At 40.7% G+C, this 23,140-nt stretch overlaps 3 protein-coding genes and 1 long non-coding RNA gene across 7 annotated transcripts in view; 2 read left to right on the top strand and 2 right to left on the bottom strand.

Annotated features, from left to right (window-relative positions):
- The first annotated feature begins 417 nt into the window (after positions 1 to 417).
- LOC106082372 (uncharacterized) lies at positions 418 to 1,571 on the top strand. Its single transcript, XR_001220491.2, has 2 exons — positions 418 to 1,138; positions 1,193 to 1,571. It is a non-coding gene; the product is annotated as an uncharacterized LOC106082372 (long non-coding RNA).
- Positions 1,572 to 1,671: 100 nt separating this feature from the next.
- Positions 1,672 to 4,366, bottom strand: LOC106082371 (flap endonuclease GEN). Its single transcript, XM_013244831.2, has 5 exons — positions 4,161 to 4,366; positions 3,770 to 4,094; positions 3,550 to 3,703; positions 3,186 to 3,489; positions 1,672 to 3,133 (listed from the first exon to the last, which is right to left on the bottom strand). The coding sequence occupies exons 1-5, from the start codon at positions 4,316 to 4,318 to the stop codon at positions 1,705 to 1,707; spliced, it is 2,370 nt and encodes a 789-aa protein (XP_013100285.2). The 5' UTR covers positions 4,319 to 4,366; the 3' UTR covers positions 1,672 to 1,704.
- A 1,044-nt stretch (positions 4,367 to 5,410) lies between these two features.
- LOC106082373 (cohesin subunit SA-1) lies at positions 5,411 to 9,739 on the top strand. 4 transcript variants are annotated; one of them, XM_013244835.2, is made up of 11 exons: positions 5,411 to 5,569; positions 5,637 to 6,123; positions 6,190 to 6,489; positions 6,550 to 6,680; positions 6,754 to 7,056; positions 7,122 to 7,957; positions 8,017 to 8,375; positions 8,488 to 8,647; positions 8,713 to 8,843; positions 8,911 to 9,454; positions 9,515 to 9,739. In XM_013244835.2, exons 1-11 carry the CDS (start codon positions 5,502 to 5,504, stop codon positions 9,574 to 9,576), a joined length of 3,381 nt encoding a protein of 1,126 aa, XP_013100289.1. In that variant the 5' UTR covers positions 5,411 to 5,501; the 3' UTR covers positions 9,577 to 9,739. The 4 variants fall into 4 exon arrangements, with proteins under 4 accessions (XP_013100289.1, XP_013100287.1, XP_013100286.1 ...); XM_013244834.2 differs by having other exon boundaries at positions 5,412 to 5,569; positions 8,698 to 8,843; XM_013244833.2 differs by having other exon boundaries at positions 8,911 to 9,739.
- LOC106082375 (alanine--tRNA ligase, mitochondrial) overlaps positions 9,703 to 23,140 on the bottom strand; it is a 40,345-nt gene continuing 26,907 nt past the window's right edge. Inside the window, exons 6-12 of the mRNA XM_013244836.2 lie at positions 17,106 to 17,245; positions 16,066 to 17,042; positions 15,726 to 15,882; positions 10,656 to 10,941; positions 10,379 to 10,599; positions 10,114 to 10,315; positions 9,703 to 10,052 (exon numbers count right to left, since the gene is read on the bottom strand). Of these exons, the coding sequence (XP_013100290.1) occupies positions 9,849 to 10,052; positions 10,114 to 10,315; positions 10,379 to 10,599; positions 10,656 to 10,941; positions 15,726 to 15,882; positions 16,066 to 17,042; positions 17,106 to 17,245 (2,187 nt within the window). The 3' untranslated portion in view covers positions 9,703 to 9,848. The remainder of the gene's footprint in view (positions 10,053 to 10,113; positions 10,316 to 10,378; positions 10,600 to 10,655; positions 10,942 to 15,725; positions 15,883 to 16,065; positions 17,043 to 17,105; positions 17,246 to 23,140) is intronic.

The raw sequence follows: 23,140 nt of genomic DNA, 5'->3' as shown, positions 1-23,140 counted from the left end.
AAGTGGAAGATGCTGGCAAAGGCTTTCGGAAATTTGTGTACATTTAACTTATAATAACAAAAATACCACAAAATCTAAATATTTTTACAAATAAAACCAGAATTCGTTTTTTTAAATAGTTTTGTGTTTCATAATTTATTAAATACGAAGGGGAGGTTTTTTGTTGAAATTGCAACAACATACATATATGAATTTGAGTGCGGTTCAAACACACACATTTGTATGTAAACATGTACGTAAGCAGCTGATAAATTGGTTGCTGCCACATGAATTTTTATATGTAAATGGCAACATTCAAATGTTCAAAATCAAATGTGGTAACCTGGAGTTGGCGCTTTACATCTTTTGATGGGCCAAATTGTCTACCCTACCTTTGGGTTGACGCAACTTTAAACAAAAAAAAAAAAATGTGGTAACCTTGGCAAACCACCGAAAGAACGACTTAGGGAAATTTTTGCCAAAAAAAAAGACGTAGTACCAGCCTTAAAAGCTAAATTCGTTTCTTTTTTAATTGTTTTGTGTTTCATTATTTATTAATATTGAAGGGGTGGGTTTTGGTTGTAATTGCAACAACATATATGAATTTGCGTACATAGATTTTTGTCATTTTCCTCACTATAAGCAGAGTTTTTTGTTGTATGGAGTTTGACAGACTCTTGAACAGAACAGAACAGAATATTCAGCTTTTTGAGGACATCGCTAACACGTCCCTCCAACCGTGCTTAAACTTTGGATTACAGAGTGTGTTCTTGTTCTCAAAAATTTGGGCATTGCTCGAACTCGTTCGCATACTTAATTTGCCAGCAGAAGAGAGCGGGATAGTGCGTGAGAGCAAGCTCCATTTTGAGAGTTTGGTAATTGAGAGCTTTCAATTTTCTACTGGAGTTTTGTTCCAGCGGAAATTTGCAGCATCCTGCCAATTTTAACTTGAAAAGTACGCGAACAGATCTACAGTTCGTGTGTTAGATTGCCAGTGGTTTGTGGAATTAAGAGATAAAAAGTCGAACCTCGTAGAGAGAAACAGGGAGTACCCCAAGGCGGAGGATATCTCTAGCGCTACCTTTCCTCTATTCCACAACCTCCAGGAAAATTATAAGATCATCGCATCGGGCACCCAAGTTGATGTCATCTGCGTGAGGTTGAACCACCACAACCTTGCCGATCTTGTTTTAATCGTTTAATTCGCTTCCAGAAATTTGAAGATAACCCCCCGCAAATCTTCACTCCAAGTCAGCGTAGATGCATAAGGAGTTAAATGTGATAGTCGAAGGCATAAGATTTCCAACCACAAACTATCCCAAAATACTTGGTGACAAATTTGTCAGAACGCTGTCCTACGTACTATCTCCTCAGTTCTCATTTGAACCACCACTATTTACTTGGCTGTTACACCATCCAAATCACCATAGGCATCCTCTGCCCAGAGATATCAGGAAGGATGAAGATGATCTATAGAGTGTTTACGGCCTGACATGATGGTAAAATATAATTTATTAAAACATTATTTTCAATAGACATTTATCTTTTGTATTAAATTCCAATAACTACACAAAATGTGAGTTGAGTAATTATTTGTGTGGCATTTGTTTTATGTTCGTTATTGTATAACGAATGAAATACTTCTGCATAGATACTATATATTGCAGGGTTTTCCATCCAGGTTCCGTCGAAATAAATTAATGTTTAACTAACCAGGAGATAGTGCTAATCGCTTAAGAGAATAACATTATCGATCGCATCATCTGCGCTGTACTTAGCTAAACTAGTTTCCATAAGTTTCTCAAAAATGTCTTCATTTTCTTTTTGGAAGCTTTGGTTGAAAAAATAACTTATGCCTTGGTCATCGTCGCAGCTTTTATCACAATCTTTTCTTTTATCACCACTCAAACTTATTTTTTGTTTTTGTTTGAAGCGGTCAACTATATTAAGAGGCTTTTCCGAACTGTGGAATATTTTCTCTGAGGATTTTGAAATAATTCCAATTTTGTCAACTTTATCATTACCCAGTTTCACAAGTACATCAAAGCTATCATCAAGAGATGCGCGTTTGGCCTCTTTGTATGTGCTCATACGAAAGCTATTGGACAAAGAGCGCTTCTCGCTCAAAACATCCAAATCATCCACACACTTTGATCTAATGTCCATCGCTGTGGCAGATGTCTTTAGATCATTTAACATTAAACTTATATCCTCAGGCATCGATTCATACTGCAACTGCAGCCCTTTATGTGTTCTCAAAATTGGATCACTACACTTTCCAACAATGGCATTGACAATATCAGACATATCGAAAATGTTATCTTCGTCGTCCGACTCCCAATCAGAAGGCACATTTGTCCTTACTGGTGTGGAGGTCTGGCCGCCATTTGATGATTTTGAAGGTGTCTTAAAATGTTGGTCGCATTTTTGCTTAAAAAATTTATCGATCATTTGTAAGCCAGGATTGGAAACCAATTTGGTTTTGGATTTCCTTTTCGGCTTTGCAATAGTCTTGGCAACTTCGTTTGTGGCTTTGATTAAATCATCGAAATTTTCCAATGAACCCAAAGTTTGACTCTCGCCAGATTTTAAATTACCTTTGGATTTTTTCTTGTTGACTTTTTTGGGTTTTGCTTTTGATTTTAGGTACGTTTCAACTAGCATGGGATAGGCTGCCTCCATCATGTCCATAGGTTCCACGGTTGTCCAAAGATCGTTTATACCTTTGGCGTTATCCTTCTCATATTCACGCATTTGAACATCTGGTATAAGGCCATTGAAAAATCCCTTTTCATCTTGCCACAACAGTTCCAAACTTGGAATTCCCTTAACCACTCGTTTTTTAATTATTTCTTTGGGAGTAACATAGGCCATTACTGATGATGCATCCTTAACTTTGAGAGCATTCAACAACTGCCATCTGGTAAGTAACGGAAAGAATTTTTGGAAGCAGTAAATTTCGTGCCATTGCAGCAGATGACCCACTTGTTTAATAAATTTTACCATGTTTGGTTGGCGCCAACTTAGTTCCAGATCCGGGACTTTGTCTGGTTGTTTAAGAAATTCCTCTATTATTTCTTCAGAGGGAAATGAAGCATCTGCCAAGGCCTTTTTGCGTAAAACTAATTCTGCCTTGATGGATAAACGTTCCTCTCTAAAAAAGAAACATTTATATATTATTGTTTTCATTCTTCTAAAACACCTACCGCCATAATTGCTCGTTACACCCACGATTGGTACGACACACTCCACATCCGTTTTTCGTGTGGCTTTGGGTGCGCCCCAGATGTCCACAATTGGTACATATGGTTTTGTCATCAACTCGCATTTCCAATGCTGTGTATTTCGCATCCTCTTGGCGCCACTTGCGAATTTTATCTAAAATCTCGTCATTTTTGTATTTGTTGAACAGCTTTATCACACTATCACGCCCAATTCCACCCACTCCATCAGGGCAATAATCACAGCCGCACAACAGCGCCATAACAATAACTTTATTCTGTCCAAAGTCTGAAGGAAAGCCAAACAAAAAGGTCATACAAAAATGATGAGAACCTTACATTGTCTTACCCATTCTGCTACATATTTGTTTCATATCATATATGTCAATGGCGCCGCCTTGAGCCGCCAAAGCTCCTTGGGACGAAACAGAAAAGTTGCGGTAAACCCGTACAGCACCATATGCAAAACAATCAGAGTCCTGGCTTATAACACCATCTACTAGCTGAAAAATTGAATAAAATTGTATTCTGTATTCTTGAAAATAATGTTTATGCATGAAAGGACGTACACCTTTGAGATTTAGAAAGGCGCAATACGCCTCTGCTTCCCCCGGACCCTGAACACATTGAATTCCCATAGAGGCTAGAAGATTTTCACATTGTTTGAGGACTTGATTAAAACGTGACCTTCCTTTATCTCCTCCTTTACATGGCTGGGAATTAACCGACGTTTGAGTGTTTGTCATTGGTTTTTCTTTTGGTTTGACGCCTCGAAACTGGATCTCATTACGTTTTTCCATCACCTGCTTCTTTAGTTTTGGGGCTGTCCCCTCCAGCACAAAAATAGGAACAACTTCCTCCCATATTAAGTAGCACGTTCGGAAAAACAGATTCCTAGGTGAGGAAAAATTACGTGATGGTATAATCTGCTAAATTCTTTAATAATTTAAAATGTAATACTTTAAGTGGTGTCTAGGATGAACAAAGTAATCTACAACATTTAAACTTTCACAAACCCAGCCGGCCAAATCAATGGCTACCGTTTTCCCTCTCAAATCGCTAATTGGTTTCCGTTCAGCATGAGGGGTTAAAACAGTCCACAAATCCTTCACTCCCATCAAATAAAAATATTATATTATTTTTCAAACAAAGAAATAAGAAATTAAATAATTAAAATCATTCGGACTGGATTGCGGGAAATATATTATGTTATCGATTTTTGAAATGTTAATTGATATCGATTGTTTTAGCAAACAACCAAAGGAGAGATTTACATGGTACATCTTGTTTGTGATAAGTGAATGTTTGTTTGAGTCTTCTTCTATTCCGATTACATGGGTATATGATTATCGATTACTTTAGAAATATTAAGAACTACGATTGTCTCTTTCTTATACACGATGGGTATGTTCCAATATATATTTATTTACAGGTAGTGGCATCTGTCAAAATCAGTGATTAGTGCAACTCTGATTTTATGTATGTTACTGATGGTGCGTGATGGTTCTTAACTATACACACAACCAAAACTCGTGCACGTCGCGCGAAAAAATTGTTCTTAGCTGTTTACGGTACACTACCTGGTAATTATATCATGGGTATGTTATAGGCTACATGCTAGAAAATATAATGCATACATATGAATATGAATATTATAACAAAATCAAACTGACAACAAAAAAACGACTCGCTCGCGGCCTTTACTGTTCTTACAGATTAGTGTGTCTGTTAAAATAATAAATAGCCTAAAAGTAAATAACAACTACAACGAAAAAACAAATTGTCTGTAAATAACTATATCTAACAGAGCGAGATGGAATAACCAAGCAATGAATGAAAATGTGCAAATATTACAGATGAGTTTGATTGTATGTAAATATGAACATATATGTAAAAAATGTTCATCCACGGTGTGTTCCAGGCGTTGATTCAATGAAAAAAGCAGGCATGGCAGATGGGGCTGATTCGCTGTCGATTGTTTCATTATTTACGGCAACTGGAGAATGGTATGCAGAATCAGTCCATGCTAAATGCTCCTGTAATCTATAAATCCCTCTTGTTAGTTCATTGTCATGTGCAGGTAAAACCGCAATCATCGAATAAACATGATGATTAGACTATCGATGTACCGTGTGATTTGACCTCTTGAGTTACATTATAATTATCGATAATTGATTGGCTCCGTCCCGAAAAGCTGGCAACTCTAAATACCAAAAGACGCCAGACATAATGCATACAGAATAAAAAGCGAAAAGTTCATGCGGGTCTAAAAGTAAAAAATAAGGAATATCAAACTATAAAATGATGGCGAGACGTGGCGGCAAGCGTATTCGAATGGATGATATTCCTCCCGAATACGAAGAACAGGGGTAAGAAGATCTATAGCATTAGGATTTTAAGGTGGTATCTACTTTCAAGTCATTGATTCACAAACAGGGAGAATGTCAATGATTCTATTTCGGATGGGGACAGTCCCACTAAGCGTATGACTAGATTAAGAGCTCGTGGAGGTGTACGCGATAAACCACCAATAATCGACGAAGATGAGGATGATTTTTGGGCTCCAGTTGTTCGCAAAAAGAAGGCGGAAAAACCAAAAAAGCCACCTGGCGAGCGCAGGGAAAAGCCAGAACGCCCTCGCAAGGAACACATCGATAAGGAGCAAGAGCGCATTGATATGGAAAGGGATGTTACGACGGACGAGCACAGCATATACTTCATAGTACGCCATTCAAAGTCACCCATTACAACAATAGTAGACGATTGGATTGAACAATACAAAATGAATCGCGATACTGCTTTGATTGCCCTACTTCAGTTCTTCATTAACGCCAGTGGTTGCAAAGGTAAAATCCCAGAAGATACAGAACATCCTATGGATCACACAGCGGTTATACGAAAAATGACTGAAGAGTTTGATGAGGTAGGGAGGGGAATGGAACGCATTTTAACAAAATTTTTTAATTGCTTCGCAATTCATTTTTTATAGGAAAGCGGAGAGTATCCCCTAATTATACCAGGCCAACAATGGAAAAAATTCAAAATGAATTTTTGCGATTTCGTACAAACCCTAGTCAAGCAATGCCAGTATTCGATAATTTATGATCAATTTCTTATGGATAACGTAATATCCCTATTGACCGGGTTGTCGGATTCGCAAGTTCGAGCTTTCAGACATACCGCCACATTGGCAGCCATGAAACTCATGACCGCTTTGGTTGATGTTGCCCTATTGGTGTCAAATAACTTTGAAAATGCAGCAAAACAATATGAAGCTGAACGCCTCAAGGTGAGAGTAGAGCAAAAATAATCTGTTCTTTTTAATGAAATAGAACAACTTGTCCTTTAGTCCCGTGATCGCCGAGCTTCAGATCGCCTGGAATCTTTAATGGCTAAGCGTGCTGAATTAGAAGAGAATATGGACGAAATAAAAAATATGTTAACTTACATGTTTAAGTCTGTGTTTGTGCATCGTTATCGGTAAGCCATGTCTTTTTGTAACTACACATATTTTGTTCTTTTGCACTTGACTGTATTATTTATTTAATCGTAGAGATACACTTCCCGATATACGCGCAATTTGTATGGCAGAAATTGGAGTATGGATGGAAAATTATCCTCAAAACTTCTTAGACGATTCATATCTCAAATACATTGGTTGGACATTGCACGATAAGGTAGGGGAGGTCCGATTGCGCTGTCTACAAGCACTTTTGCCTCTTTATGACAAAGAAGAACTCAAGGCAAAATTAGAATTGTTCACGTCCAAGTTCAAAGATCGCATTGTTGCAATGACACTAGACAAAGAATTTGAGGTAGCCGTACATGCCGTCAAATTGGTAATAAGCATATTGAAGTAAGTCATTGAATGAAATCGCAATTTGTCCTAAGCAAACTCAGTTATTATTGTATGAATTTTAGAATTCATCCGGATATATTGGCGGATAAAGATTGCGAAATTGTTTACGAGTTGGTATACTCATCGCATCGAGGTGTAGCACAAGCAGCAGCAGAATTTCTAAATGTGCGTCTCTTTCATTTAACAGCAGATATGGAAGAAACCAAGTCCAAAAGGGGAAAACTTCGCTTGCCTAACACACCTCTAATTCGCGATTTAGTCCAGTTTATGATTGAGTCTGAACTCCATGAACATGGCGCATATCTAGTGGATTCCTTTATGGATAATAATCCCATGGTTAAAGATTGGGAGTGTATGACCGATTTGCTGCTCGAGGAACCTGGTCCGAACGAAGAGGTCTTAGATAATAAACAAGAATCCACTTTAATTGAAATAATGGTTAGCAGTGTAAAGCAAGCAGCTACAGGTGAAGCGCCGGTGGGTAGAGCCAGCAATCGCAAGATATATCTAAATGCCAAGGAGTTAAAAGCCATACAGGATGAAAAAATTCGGCTAACGGAACATTTTATTGTAACATTGCCGCCATTGCTAGAGAAATACCAGGCGGACAGTGAAAAATTGTCAAACTTATTATCGGTGCCGCAGTATTTCGAACTCGACATTTACACCACTAATCGCCAAGAGGCAAACCTGCAAGCTTTGCTTGATAAAATGAGCTACATTATGTCCGTGCACACAGATCGCGATGTCTTGGAAACGTGTGCGAAAACTTTGGAATATCTTTGCACAGAGGGCAGTGCGACCTATACGCGTTGTGATGTGGCACGTTCGAACATAATTGACAATGCTGTCAACAAATACAAAGACTCCATAGATGATTGGCGCAATCTAATTGCTGGTAAGTTAGCTTTACTGCCACATTGAACCCAACTTGTAGTACATATTTAATGCTTTCAGGCGAGGAACTACCAAACGAAGACGAGATCTATAATGTTATAAGCTCGTTGAAGGTTGTTTCGATTCTGTACTCATCGCATAACATGAATCCCTGGAACCTTTTCGATTCTTTATTCCAAGATGTAGATGAATGCCAGTCAAAGGAAAATCCAGGACGAAATATTCCCAATGAAGCATTAGTCTATAGCATAGAGGCGTGCTATTTTTCTATAAGCTGGGGCTTATATTACGTGGAGAATAATTGTGAGACATCGCAAATAGAAGCATCTGTCAAGGAGTTAAGGAGCAATTTGGACAAATATATGTTTGCTTGTTTCGAATTAACGCGAGATGGACCAACCGATGACATACAGGAAGCGGTAAGTAAGCCACCAAAATGAAAATGGAAGCAAAACTCTTTTATACATATCTTATCATAAGCATTGATTGCAAACGTGTTAATTGAATTTTCTTGTCATTGTTTTGCTTCAGGCCTACCAATCCATATGTGATTTGCTGATTATATTTTCCGATCAATTGGCTCGCAGTGAAAACCCCAATGTGCGCACTCTGGAATACAAATCAACGTTAGACGAACAGTTAATATTGAATAATTTTGTACAGCATTATGTGTTCACCATTAGACAAGAAGGTATTGGATTTAAGATAGTTATATCGATTATAGTTTGTAACTCAATGTAGATTCTATTTCCGCAGATCTTCAGGACGAGACGCGAATAATGGAACTGCACAAGAAGCGAAACTTTTTGGCATCATATTGCAAACTGGTTGTCTACAACATAATACCCACAAAGAGTGCAGCTGGAATGTTCAAAAATTACGTAAAGGTATGCCATTTGGGAAATATTTTATATTTTGCAGTAGTCACTAATATGTTCTCTTCCTTTTTTGCAGTGGTACAATGAATATGGCGATATCATCAAGTCCACATTGGGCAAGGCGCGAGAAATAAATAAAATTAACTTCGCATTAACTTTATTGCTGAGTCTGATAGCGGTTTTCAATGATCTGCAAAGTCAGTCAGAAAACGAGTTAGTTTCAAAGAACTCCCATGAATTCAGTGACTTGAAGGAGTTGGCGAAACGCTTTGCTTTGACCTTTGGCTTTGATGCCATAAAGAATCGAGAACCTATAATTGCCTTGCATCGAGCTGGTATTCTATTTGCTGTAGGCGAAGTACCGGAAGATCCAATCGCGGCTCCAAAACGTTTGCTATTTTTGGAAGTCCTCAATGAATTCAATCACAAGCTTTTAAAACAAGACAAAAAAGTTATATTGAACTTTTTGGATCGTCGCATATCACCCGCCCTGCCGTCTAGTAAACAGGAGGAATATCAACCATTATTTTTGTACCGCAATTCATTGGTGCACGGTGAAACCGATCAGGCTCCAGTTAGTAGCTCAAAACGCGCCTATGCCCGCAAGAGACGTGATCATGGTGAGTTAGGAATAAATCATACATTATTGGAAGTTCTAAAATGGGTTCGGCTTTTTCTAGACGATGACGACGATGAAGAGGACTACGAAGAAGAGCACAACGATCCAGATTTTCGAGGATAAGTTAGTTCGTCTGTAGACGTAGTAGTAGTAATATATAATAGAAAAAAGACGTAGTCTATTAGCCTTAAGTTAACTTGTAATTAGAATAAACTCCGATTTTGTTACTAACATACAAACGAAAGTTAATGTTAAGATGTTGTATTAAAAAATATTTTAAGAAAAATGTTGTCAATTTATTTCAAATACCAGACCATTAAGTCAATTGGAACGGAAAATGGAAACAAAGTGCGAGTGGTAAACATACTTAAATACTAAATAACAAAACTCTTTCGCTACTTCAAATGTTGTGCTGCATAATTGTGGGCCTTTTGCATAGCAATTTCCAGTTGATCATCAAATTGCATCGAAGCTTTCTTGCCTTTCATATTGCAAACGTCATGGGGATCTTGTCCCTTAGGTGCGGCAATCTGAGCACTGAACGGGGAAGCAAACTCACTTAACCATTTGTCAGCATTGAAGTTTTCCGTTTGAAATTTCTGAAAACGAAATGTCACGGTATCAAGAGCAACATTGAGAGCATTGTTCATTAGCAATTACCTTGGGAACACAGCATCTTGCTTTCACTATGCCATCACTTTTTGCAACAACCAGAATGGGCCTATCAGTACAATGTTTGGTAGCTTTTTGCAATGGTACTTCTTCCACCAAAGCTGAGCTAGAAATGTAGTGCAAAATGAATGGGTGTGCCGGTAATGGTTTTTCCTGCAGTAAATTGCGCATCTCAACATCTACAAAGTCTCTAAAATATACGACATTCATAGAGATACATGGTTGTCATTCTGATCACTATCGCTAGTCTTACTTAATGTTGGTTCGTGCCGTTTCTTTGACCCTCTTCAAAATGATGTTAATACGTTCTAGGGTATCCATTTTGAACACATACGGCAACATGATATCCGTGTGCAGTAGATTATGGCGAATCTTTTGCAGCTCCACTTCTGTGGCGTTGGACATTTTGTCAGTCTTTATTTCTTTCTCTAGCATATCTACACGATGTTGCAATAATGCGGCTACCTTATGAACCTTAAAATTAATGTAAAGCTGTTAATGTTGTACCTCCATATATATGAGACATTTACCTTGTCAGCTGCGTCTCCCGCAACCGCTGTGAATGCGTATCTAGCCCGATTGGTTTGTTTCACATTTGTAATGCAAAATTGCTCCAGCTCTTTAGTATTGGTGACATGTGTTCCACAGCATAATTCCTTTGATTGTAAGTCGTAATGTTCGCAATTAATTGTAACTAAACGCAACCCCGTTTCTGGATAAACTTCTCCCGGCACCATAGTAATATTATTTTTCTGTAGAATATCCGAGGCGTTACAGAGTTCCACATTTACAGGCGCATTCGCTGATATTATTCGTCTGAAATTTATAAAAATTTTTGTTTCGGTAAAATTCTAGCAATTGCGGTTTGAACATGAAATATGGGTTGAAAGTCCTCCAATGTTGGGTACTCTTTCATTCTTTTGGGGACGTGGCGGTGCGGTATATGCGGCGCGCCGCACTTTGTTGTTGTAGCCACATTTGCTACAACTACCGGTGAGTAAGCTCGTTCCGGTCTATACGACCGATCGCAGCAGGAACATGATGGCCATTGGTTATTTAAAGGTGCCAATATCTCGCCGTGTCGTATCGAGCTTCATAGGCACTCAGTATTTAAGCAAGAGCCGGTGCCCCCCGCCCTCCCACTGAGATTCTTCACACGATACCGCTGATATGGAGCAGGTTGCGGATAACCTGCGGACACGCCCCCAGCTAAGCGGCATGCACATTCGTACATAAATTCCTATGCCTGCGAGCATAGGAAAAACAAATAGAATCACACGGATAGTATAAACAACTTCGTGTTGGTTCGTCGGCTACCTCTATTTCAAAGCTATTTCAATTAGTTCATGTTTGATGATACACAAACACAATTTGGTCTTTTCAACAGTGTTAGTGTGCCCATCACTGATCTAGAGGTTCTCTCGTGTAGCGCCGAACCTCACGCTCTAGATCTGTGACGGGCACACTACCACTATTGAAAATACCAAACTGTGTTTGTGTGAGTATCATCAAACATCAATTAAATGAAATAGCTTTGAAATAGAGTCAGCCGAACGAGGCAACACGAAGTTGTTTACACTGTACGTGTACGTCTGTATGTTTTTCCTATGCCCGCGGGATGTGCATGATGCCCATCTATGCTCTAGATCATGTAGGCTTGTGGGCAAGATGATGATTTGGATGGTCCTTGCGATAACAGCACAAAAGGTATTGCCTTGACAGCATGTAGTTATGCCGTCGCACGGGTAGGATCTTTGCCCCCTGATAGAGGTGGTCCACGTGAGAACTGAGGAGACGGCCCGTCGCAGTTCGAAGAGTGGCATTCTGACAGATCTGAATATTATTCCACTGCGTGTCACATAGCTGACGAGACCACACAGGCGATGCATAGTTCATCACTGGCCTGGCGGTATTGTTTTGATACCATACGGGGAGTTTCACTATCAATAACGTGAGATATCGATAAAACTATGTTAGGTTATAATTTTTCTATAAGTGTGACTGCCTCATACTCAATCTTAATCAGATTTTGATAAGATTTTCGAAACAATTCTCACTCAATGTAGACCTCCAGATACACCCCATTCAGTTACTTTGATCCATTCATGTAGCGTGAACTACCAGACAGCACCTTGTCGATACCAGCTGGTATTATTTTTACTATCAATAACGTATGATATCAATATAACTACGTTTGGCACCAATTTTTCTATCAGTGTGGCTGCCTCATACTTAATCTTAATCGGATTTTGGTCTGACTTTCGATACAGTTCTCACTCAATGTTGCTCCCCAGATACACTGAACTACATGATGGTACCTTGCCGATACCTGCTGATATTATTTTATTCCAATTGCTTTGTACGAGGTCACCAAGGTGTCTTTGTCAGCACCTGAAGTGCTGCCGGCAAGTGACTTGAGGACCTTGTATCTACTTTTGAGGATGTATAAGAGCTGTCAAATGTGACCCCAAGTTGGGCACTTGATGGTCGGAAATGTCACTCCATCGACATTCACATTCAGCTCCCTACCCACCACATGTGTGTTGAAGTGAACAATGTGGCTCAGATTTGGTGGCAGATATCTTCAAATCTCTTGCAGCGATATAAGCGGCAAATTCGTTGAGTTACTCGTTTAACCTATCGCAGATGACATCAATTGGTGGGGGGCATGATGCCATGATCGTACAATCGTCCGCATATGATACGATCTCTATGCCGTCTGAAGGGGGTGGAATTAAGGATAGGCGCTGTTCTATCGGTTTAACAGTGCCGCAGATATCACCCCGCCTTGGGGAACTCCCTGTTTCACTCTATGGTACTTCGACTTCTTATCCCTTAATTCCACAGATGACTGGCGACCACACAGATTATTCGCTACCCAGCGTTCCAAGCCTGGCTGGAGGGATGTGCTGCCGATGTCCTCCAATAGTTTGGAATGACTGACCGTGTCGAATTCGTTCGATATGTTCAGTGCCACGAGGACCATCCTATTACATGGGCAGTGTCGATTGAAGCCACGGCAAATGTGTGCGGTGATGGCATGCAAAGCAGTTGTTGTGCTATGCACTCTATGAAATCCTTGCTGATGCTCGGCGAATGGAACTTCTCCAACGCGGCTCGGGAGGAGTAGACCTTCAAGCGTCTATTGGTGAGAGAAGAGAAATTGGTCTGTACGAATCCCCCTTACTGGGGTCCTTTCCAGGCAGCATTAGCGAGATCAATCTGCTATTCTTTCAGACATCGGGTACTATAAGAGTGTTCAATGGCAGGTTAAGGACAGTTGTAAGGTACTCGACTCCAGGTAAATCCACCAGATTCCAGGTGCCACGGATGACATTCGTAACTGTCCATCGGCAATTGGTGTACTCTTTCAAGCCGACCCAATCCAATTCCTCTGGTTGATAGACGTACGGCGCTCAAAGGTTAAGATATCATCGGGTGGTCGGTCGATGGTTACAATTATGGGGGTCTTTCCCAGCTAACGTATTTGACGTAGTTATCCCAGTGAGAGTTTTGGTTGAATTCAACCTGCCTTTTCCTGGCCCTTCTGTATGCACAGATTGGTCCAAGTTCGACTGTTTTTGAATAATTATCTAAAGGACTATCAACCTCATCCCTCTACCACGATCAAGAGAGGAGTGGAAGTCGCCGAGACGGGGCCAGATAAACTCTGTGTGGTTGGGACATCCGTTTGAATTAGGTAGAAGATGTGCTCTAGCAGGTCAGACATTACATCTCTGAGGAACGCAATTCTGAATTAAAAAACTGGCCTCGACTGTCGCAGATGTCTTAACCAGATTGCTGAACAGTTCAAAATTCACCTGGGTCTAATTCTTACATTCGTCATCGAGCGAATTTGGCTCGAAAATTAATTCCGCTCCGTAAGTACTAATTCGATTATGGCTTACGAACGTAGTTTGTCAAAAATTTATCGATTTCGCACAAGAAAACATCGATCAGCCGAGCATATTTTACCATCTCAAAGGTAAACAAAGCAAATGGTGGTTGTTTTAAAAAGATATTTCTAGAAAAAAAAAAATAGAAACGCGCTTTGAACAACAGGCCAATCTTTTAACGATAAAAAGTACGAGTATTTGGCTCACGTCGCCTCTATCACAGCCAACGCATTGGCAAGGGTGCTTCTTCAATGTTGAGTGTTTTTTTCCGATAAAATTTCAATAAAATTCCAAGCTTTTCTTTAAAAAAAAATATCCTGCCGCATGACATTTAATGGATAAATGCCACAATTTATTTACTTGGTCATGTTTGTAGGCCATTTGATTATTTACTATGCGATTTTGTTTTGAGCACAAAGTTCATTTTTATCCAAATTAATTGACCAAAAATGTGAATACATTATAATTATTGTTTTATGTAATTTCTCGAACACCGTCTAGTTCGAGATCATATTCAATGCCTTCTGTTCAAAGAACAGCATATTGTTTTATTTTACAAAATAAATGCTTCATGTCCTATTATGCAGCTAATTTCTCGAAAAAAATACGATATTGGATTATTTACGATCAGTAAATTGCTGCGGGCAAAAACTTGCACATTTCTATTCGAAATTTCGAATAGAATTAATCGATAACGCATGGCATCATCGAAAAAAAATCCGAAACTCGATCATAATAAATCGATTACGGATGCCGTAATTAGGCACCTGTTTTGGGTGTCGGGCCTCAGAGGTATTCCAGGGAATCGTAGAGGATTCGAGCTTGCGAGACTCGGTATTACCTTGGAGCTGGAGCTTCAAAATCATCCCTGGAGCTACTGGACCGTGTACAGAGGAGAGCGATGGCGTTGATTGGGGACAGTGGGGTATCCAACTCTATTGCCTCCCTTCATCATCGTCGCAATGTGGGTTGTTTGGCGCTGTTCTATCGGTACTTTCATGGTGTGTGTTCGTCTGATATTCGTCTTCTTATTCCTGATGTAAGGATGTATATCAGGGATGCTAGACATTCCAGGAACTCACACCCGTTTGTAATTGATTGGCCAGCGGACCGCACAATGCATTATAGAGAGAATTCTTATTTCGCCCGAACCGTTCGTATGTGGAATCGACTTCCGGCTAATGTTTTTCCCACCCACTTTGACATCCAAAGATTTAAGACAAATGTCAATAAGCACCACATCCTTTACCCATCGTCGTGGGTTCGATTCCCGCCAGAAGCCTTGGTCTGTCGCTACTGTGGTATCACAATGGACTTAAAAAATTGTCTAAGTGAGTCTGTAAAGGACTGCCCCTTTTACCTAACCTAACCTATGTGACTCTTAAGAATGAAGCAAAAGAAAATGTCAGATTTCTAATCGTTGACTATATGAAATCTATTGCCCGTGGCCTCCAGCGATATGCAAGCAAAGTTTTCAGGATGAGGCCAGAAGAGCAATGAATGATATATAATCACGAAGTGCATGCTGTGTCCGTCATGACAGGTCACGTTGTCAACTGACAACGCAATTGAATTAGGGCTGTCATCCATAATCGATCCATTCGTCTTTTCAGTTCAGTTGTTAGTGTGGCCATCATTGCTCTAAGCCATCTATTTGCAATACTTCACACCAACTTTAAGGCATATCTTAATAAGGGAACTTACCTTATCAGTTCTTCCATTTTGGAAACATCTTCCTTTGTTATACGCTTTCCTATCAAACCAACTTCAAGTTTGCAATGATCACTGGTAACAGCACTGGAAACTTGGTACGTGACTTTATTGAATAATGCTCTCATGACTCCATTTAATAAATGTACAGCTAGAAAAGGAGTTATTTCATTAATACGATGGTTAAATATAAAATATACAAATTTCAAAGTCATAAAACTATGTTTGAAATCGCCTTCGATTGGCCAGTAATAAAATGCTCAAAGTTTATATAAAACCACCTATCTGAGTTCTTGTAAAGTCCGCTAAAGTATATGAGAAGAAAAAAACTTACCGGTATGATGGCATATGTTTCTCTTACGGTGAATCTTATCGATATTTAGCACAACATTATCGCCTACAGCAAGTGTAAATTTTAATCTTTCTTTTGGCAATTCACACATGTGTATTACACAATCATTTATAGATCGTACAGCAATAACTTTCAAATCTAGAGATTCACCATTTGCCGCTTCTAGAATAATGCAGCCTTTGTCAGCCTGTTGACCTCCAGACTCGTAGTAGAAATTACTCGCCTCCGTTACAATTGAGATGATGTCTTTGGTATTGGAAAATCCTCCAGTCGACACCACTTCATTAACGCAAACATCATTGTACAATATTCCCAAAACTTTTGAATTTAGGTCGGGCACCGCATATTCCTTCTCTAGTTCATTGTACGTGTAGGAGTATTTGTAATGATTGTCTGTAGATGGCAGAGATTTCGTTATATCCACTAAGGACTTCTCAATATTTTTCAAGTGAGTATTTTCTTGTTCATTGAAATTCATTGAACTTTTCGCTTTGAGCTTTGCCCTGGTTACTACATCTTTGTAATCGGATGAGTCATAGGTCATTTCTTCAGACTGGGCTAATTTCTTAAAGTGCTCCTCTGTCAAGCCATAGGTATCCGAAAGTTTAAATAGGAATTCTCCGGGAATACAATGATTTTTGAATGTATGTTTCTGAGATTGGAATTCGCGATAGGCGGGTACAAAACCAGGGCATTCCATCAAATCGACATCTTCTAAATTGGGGTATTCAACCAAGACTTCACTGAAAGCTTTGGAGGAACTTTCCCTCAAAGCCTTAAAAACTTCCTGCTCATGACTGATTAGTTCCAAAATATCATTCTGTTTGTTTGCTATCTCGGGATAAGCGGAACCCAAGGAGTCAGCCACCACTGGTATTATGTGTTGGAGCAAGGTCTCATTTCCGAATACATTTTCAGATACTGTTATTGCTTTGCGCAAAACTCGTCTTAGTTTTTGACTGCAAGGCAAATTATCGATGACGATATATGTATGTATCAGAAAGATTGAAAAATATACTTACTTTTGATCCGGCAACATTCCGTCAGCTAAACAAACCGCAACCATTCTAGCATGGTCAGCTAAGATTCTGTAACCAGTATCCAATGTTGCACTTTCATCAGGTGTTGGGAAGCATCCAGAATAATGGGGAGCCTTGGAAATCTGTTGGAAAATAGTCTCTTAGTCATTTTGATGTGTCTGATAAAAAAAATATATGACCCAGATAACTATTTGAACTAACCCAAATTAAGCACCACCCTTATCTGATATTTCTGAAATTGTTCAGATCTTTAGCTCTAACTATAACATTGTGTTTTTGTTCTTTCATCGGTCCGGCTGGCAGTTCGTAGCTCGTTAGTTTGTGAAATTATGGGTCGCTAATATGTTCTTGTAACATTTTTTTCTCAACCCCCATCGCATTGGCAAAAAAACAACAGTTTTACACTGAAAAAATGTTTGTCCACATTTCGAGCCAAAGATTAGCAAACTCAGTTTAAAGATGATCAATTTTCAAACTTTTTAAGGAAACATTCACTTTGGTAAGAAATATTTTCCTTCATATTAAGGATTAATAAATCTTTTTATTAAAGAAAAAATCTGAAATTAAGATCAAAATATCGTTGAAATTGACCTTGGGACAAGACAGCAGTGTACCGTAGTTAAAGACGCAAAACAACCTAGCAAATAGGAGCGTTTTTAAATGTTTAGTTTTTTTTAGGTTAAGATGTTAAGTTAAAGTTAAAAAAAGATTTTTTAAAAAATAATAATTGGACAGTAATCTATGAAGTGAAATAAAATTTGTAAACGGATGGTCATGGAAAGATTTAAATTGAAATTGAAAAGTTCGACTTTTTCTATGATCACAAAGTCGACTTTTTTCGATGATCAAAAAGTCGGCTTTTTTGGATTATCAAAAAAATAGACTTTTTATAGAAAAAATAGACGTTTAACATAAAAAAAGCCTTTGAGACTTTTTGCATTACTTACAATCGATATCTGACGTGTAAGTCGATTAAAGCAATGGATTTGATTAACCGTTTTTGCTTAGGATGCCCACATGATTTTTATGCCCACCACCATAGGATGGGGGTATACTAATTTAGTCATTCGAGTTGAAACACCTCGAAATGTTCGTCAAAGTCCCCATAAAGTTTATATAATCTTGACCGTCTCGACGTTCGGAGTGAATCTAGCAATGTCCGTCCGTCGTTCGAAATCACAATAGGGGTCGAACGCGTAAAGCTAGACGCTTGAAATTTAGCACAGATACTTAGGTCGTTGGGAATTCAGATTTAGATATAGCTCCCATATAAACCGATCCCGAGTTGTTATAAGCCTCCCGTCATCCGACCCAAATTTGGTTTAGATAGGACTATGTTTAGATAAGCTGCCATATAGACCGATCTGCCGATTAATATATATATTTATATATATATATATATATATATATATATATATATATATATATATATATATATATATATATATATATATATATATATATATATATATATATATATATATATATATATATATATATTTATTTATATGAATAAATATGAAGTTTTACTCACTAAAGGTGCAAGATAAGGCTGGATTTTCGGTCAGTTTATAAAATTATGAAGCTTTGTTATAATTGCGTATAAAATTTCATAAATCTGTCCCAAATCTGTCTAAAGAAAGTACCAAATAGTACCAACAATACATGGGAAAAATCATTAAGTCGCTCAATATATATTGTCAAGGCATCAATGAATACCACCACAATTAGTACGTTTTCTTCCACATGTCGTATTTTTGTCAAGACTACGAAAATGTTTGTCAAATTGCTTAATTCTAGCTGTCCCCGTTTGCTGTACCAAATGGTACCAAAATATACGAGTTGTGGATAGATTATTTAGTCATCCATCATATTTTTCCTAGTTGTACCTGCATGCCAAATTTCAGACCTCCAGCCCCATCTGTAAAGAAACTACCAAATGGTGCCAATTTTGGTACCAAAATGTATACATTTTGGATGGAGCATTTAGTCATATATCTCTTAGTTGTACCTATATGGCAAATTTCAGACCTCTAGCTCCATTTATGAAGAAAGTAACAAATTGTACCAATATTGGTACCAAAATTAGCGAATGGTGAATGGATTATTTAACCACCCATCATATATTTCTTAGTTGTACCTACTTGCCAAATTTCAAACCTCTAGCTCCATTTGTAAAGAAAATACCAAATGGTACCAATTGGTACTAAGCCGCAATTAGAAGAAGTGAACGAAAACAATTAAGGAACTTCACCAGACAGATTAATAATGGATGAAGCAAGTACCACTTTGACGCTAACCAACACCACAAAGGGATCCAACAATACTAACTCGTCTGCAGCGCAAAAAGACAGTGTTAAAAACAATACGCCCTAACATCGAAAACATCGCAGTCAGATGTGTCGAAGCAAATTGAAAAAATGCAGAGGGAACTTGCAGACAGTCCATTACCAATTCTCCTTTCCATAGTCAAAGTAGCCATCCTATCGCAGCAAAGAACATATACCCGCTGCCAACAATCCCATGGCAGCCGGTTGTACGCACCGGATTGACCCGATGGAACCTTCATCGGCAAGGGCTGCCGCCTCAGTGTACGTGTTCGTCTTTTTTCGTCATGGGAGAGGCACATCCCGGAGTGCTTTCTCCGTATGCTTCTGGTCCGTGCCGGGATTGAAATGAACCCCGGACCCTGGTTCTGTTCCGTTTGCCAGAACCGCCTTCATCATCGGTCAGTGTCGGTGAGGTGTAACCGGTGCTTGGAGTGGGTACATTTCCGTTCTTGCTCTGGCCTAACTTCGCTACGGGAGTATAGTCATACTGGCTATGTCGCTAGGTGCTGTGCGAACATAGCCAGCAGTGGGTCACAAGCGTCGCCGTCGTCGCCTTCGGCGTCCTCGTCGTCGGACTATGTGACCCCCCCGACCTCTCCCGTACGGCAATTTATGCAACGACAGCACCCTAGCCCTACTATTGCCAGGCCAGTGTCGGGAAATGTATCGTTCTTGCAGTTAAACTGCAATGGACTGCGAGGCAAGATTGATGAGATTGTAGATTTTATGAGTCGGAAGAGCATATCGGTCGCAGCGATCCAGGAGACAAAGCTGACTAACACCTGCAGCTTGCACAGTTGTCACGGCTACAATGTGCTACGTAAGGATCGCTCAAGGAACGGAGGTGGGGGATTGGCCTTCGTTATAACCATTCCGTGCAGTATAGACCTATCTCGCCTGCGCTTGACGCTAGTGACCCATACATGGAATGTATGGGGGTAGCAGTCAGGTCTGGTACTGCCGAGATAGAGATATACAACGTGTATATACCGCCGGTTGGTAGCTGTGTCCCGATTAATGGCCAGGCCTACAGCCCCGACATAAGTGGGTTGCTATCTGGCCATAGTCGTCTGGTTCTGGGGGATTTTAATGCACATCACTCGTCATGGCATTCTCCCCTAGGTAACGACTAGCGTGGCATAGCTTTGGCAGAGCAGATAGATAGCTCCACGTTTTGCACGGTGAATGAGGATGCCCCCACTAGGATTACGAGGAGGTGCAGCAGCTCGCCAGACATCTCAATCGCATCCCCTGATCTCCTGAGTGACGTATCCTGGCAAGCCGTCATCTCTTTGGGGTCAGACCACCTCCCCATAATCCTCACCATCGACCGACCACCCGACTTCATAACCTCTGAGCGCCGGACGTTCATCAATTACAAGAAGGCCAATTGGACTGGCTTCAGAGAGTATACCAATCGCCGCTTCAATGAACTGCCACCCCCCTCTGATGTGCTTGTGGCCGAGAGGAAATTCCGAGACATCATCAACGCAGCAGCCGCTCGCTTTATACCAGCCGGTCGAATACCGCAAGTGCGACCCAATTTCCCGGCGCAAGCAGTGGTACTCGCAGACGAGCGTGATGGGATTCGTGCTATGGACCCCGCTAACCCCAGAATCAGCGAGCTGAATCTGGAAATAAACAGGGTAGTCAACGAACATAAGCGGAATTTGTGGCTGGAACACTTGGAGCAATGTAACTTAGGCACCGGTGCAGGCAAATTGTGGGCCACTGTTAAGTCTCTCTCGAACCCCGGTAGACGGGACGACAGGACCTCAGTCACTTTTGTCGAGATAACCGTGACTGATCCGAAGAGATGCGCCAGGTTGTTCAACCGTCAATTTATTGTGCATCCCGAGAGAGACAGGGCAAGGAGGAGAGCCATTCGCCGTATTCGTGGTCTCCGAGCCGATGAACAGCCATCACAATTTACCGTGGGCGAAGTTACAAATGTCATCCGTGGCGCCAAACCTTCTAAGGCGTTGGGCCCCGACGGAATCTCTACATTGATGCTGAAGAATCTGGATTTACCTGGAGTTGAGTACCTTACCACTGTCCTTAACCTGTCATTGAACACTCTTATAGTTCCCGATGTCTGGAAAATGGGCAGAGTGATCCCGCTACTGAAGCCTGGTAAAGACCCGAGTTTGGGGGAGTCGTACAGACCGATCTCCCTTCTCTCACCAGTGGCTAAGACGCTTGAGGCATTACTCCTCCCGAGCCTCGTAGGAGAATTTCCATTCGCCGAGCATCAACACGGATTTCGGAGACTGCACAGCACAACAACAGCTTTGCATGCCATCACCACACACATTTGCCGTGGCTTCAATCAACCCAGGCCATGTGATAGGACGGTCCTCGTGGCACTGGACCTATCGAAGGCATTCGACACGGTCAGCCATGCCAAATTATTTGAGGACATCGCCAACACGTCCCTCCAGCCAGGCCTGAAACGTTGGGTCGCGAATTATCTGTGTGGCCGCCAGTCATTTGTGGAATTTAGGGATAAGAAGTCAAAACACCGTAGAGTGAAACAGGGAGTTCCCCAAGGTGGGGTGATATCTCCGGCTCTGTTTAACCTCTACCTATCCTCCATCCCACCTCCTCCAGACGGCATAGAGATCGTATCATATGCGGACGACTGTACGATCATGGCATCAGGCCCCCCACCCATTGATGACATCTGCGATAGGTTGAACGTCTACCTCAACGAGCTTGCCTCATATTTCGCTGCAAGAAATCTGAAGATATCCGCCACCAAATCTTCAGCCACACTGTTCACTACAAATACGCGTGAGGTGAATTCTGAGCCGACTGTGATGGTCGATGGAGAAATGATTCCGACCATCAAGTGTCCCAAAATACTTGGCGTCACATTTGACAGCTCCTACACTTTCTCCCCACATGCCACAGCAATCTGCAATAAAGTCAAAAGTAGAAACAAGGTCCTCAAGTCACTCGCTGGCAGCACTTGGGGTGCAGACAAAGAAACCTTGTTGACCACGTACAAAGCAATTGGCCGGTCTGTGGTAAGTTATGCAGCGCCAGTGTGGTCACGTCAGCTTTGTGACACGCAGTGGAATAATATTCAGATCTGTCAGAATGCCGCCCTCCGAACTGCGACGGGCTGTCTCCTTAGTTCTCATGTGGACCACCTCCATCAGGAGACAAAGATCCTATCAGTGCGAAGACATAACTACATGCTGTCTAAGCAATACCTTTTGGGCTGTTATCGCAGAAATCACCCAAATCATCATCTTGTGGATAGATACCCACCGCCCAGAAGCCTTAAGGTTGATCTACACGATCTAGAGCGCGAAGTTCAGCGCTACAAGAGAGAACCTCTAGATCAAGCGGCATATCAAGCGGGTCTGAACAACATTCATGCAGACACGGTAGCAGACGCGTTAATTGGCTACCGGGTGAATGTAGTCCTGGGAGAACGACCGCCACCCATTGCACCCGAAGAAATCGACCTCCCCCGGCAAACCAGAGTGGTTCTGGCTCAATTACGTTCCGGCAGATGCAGCCGCCTCAATTCCCACAGAGCTAGGATTGATGCCGACGTGCAAGATGTATGTCCCGATTGTAACCAGGGACCGCACGATACACGTCACCTGTTTAACTGCCCGGCCAGACCCACTCGACTCAGACCCAGATCCCTGTGGACGCATCCCATCTTAGTTG

The sequence above is a fragment of the Stomoxys calcitrans genome, chromosome 1 (genome assembly GCF_963082655.1).
Source record: "Stomoxys calcitrans chromosome 1, idStoCalc2.1, whole genome shotgun sequence".
Taxonomy (NCBI): domain Eukaryota; kingdom Metazoa; phylum Arthropoda; class Insecta; order Diptera; family Muscidae; genus Stomoxys; species Stomoxys calcitrans.
This window is presented reverse-complemented; position numbering and strand designations above follow the sequence as displayed.

Excerpts from the sequence above, each read along its gene's own strand:
- LOC106082373 (XM_013244832.2), top strand. The coding sequence starts at position 5,502 with ATGATGGCGAGACGTGGCGGCAAGCGTATTCGAATGGATGATATTCCT. Across the intron at positions 6,124-6,189 it reads TGACTGAAGAGTTTGATGAG|GAAAGCGGAGAGTATCCCCT; the intron begins GTAGGGAGGGGA and ends CATTTTTTATAG. Across the intron at positions 6,490-6,549 it reads ATGAAGCTGAACGCCTCAAG|TCCCGTGATCGCCGAGCTTC; the intron begins GTGAGAGTAGAG and ends CTTGTCCTTTAG.
- LOC106082371 (XM_013244831.2), bottom strand. The coding sequence starts at position 4,318 with ATGGGAGTGAAGGATTTGTGGACTGTTTTAACCCCTCATGCTGAACGG. Across the intron at positions 4,095-4,160 it reads CATCCTAGACACCACTTAAA|GAATCTGTTTTTCCGAACGT; the intron begins GTATTACATTTT and ends TTCCTCACCTAG. Across the intron at positions 3,490-3,549 it reads ACAAATATGTAGCAGAATGG|ACTTTGGACAGAATAAAGTT; the intron begins GTAAGACAATGT and ends GCTTTCCTTCAG.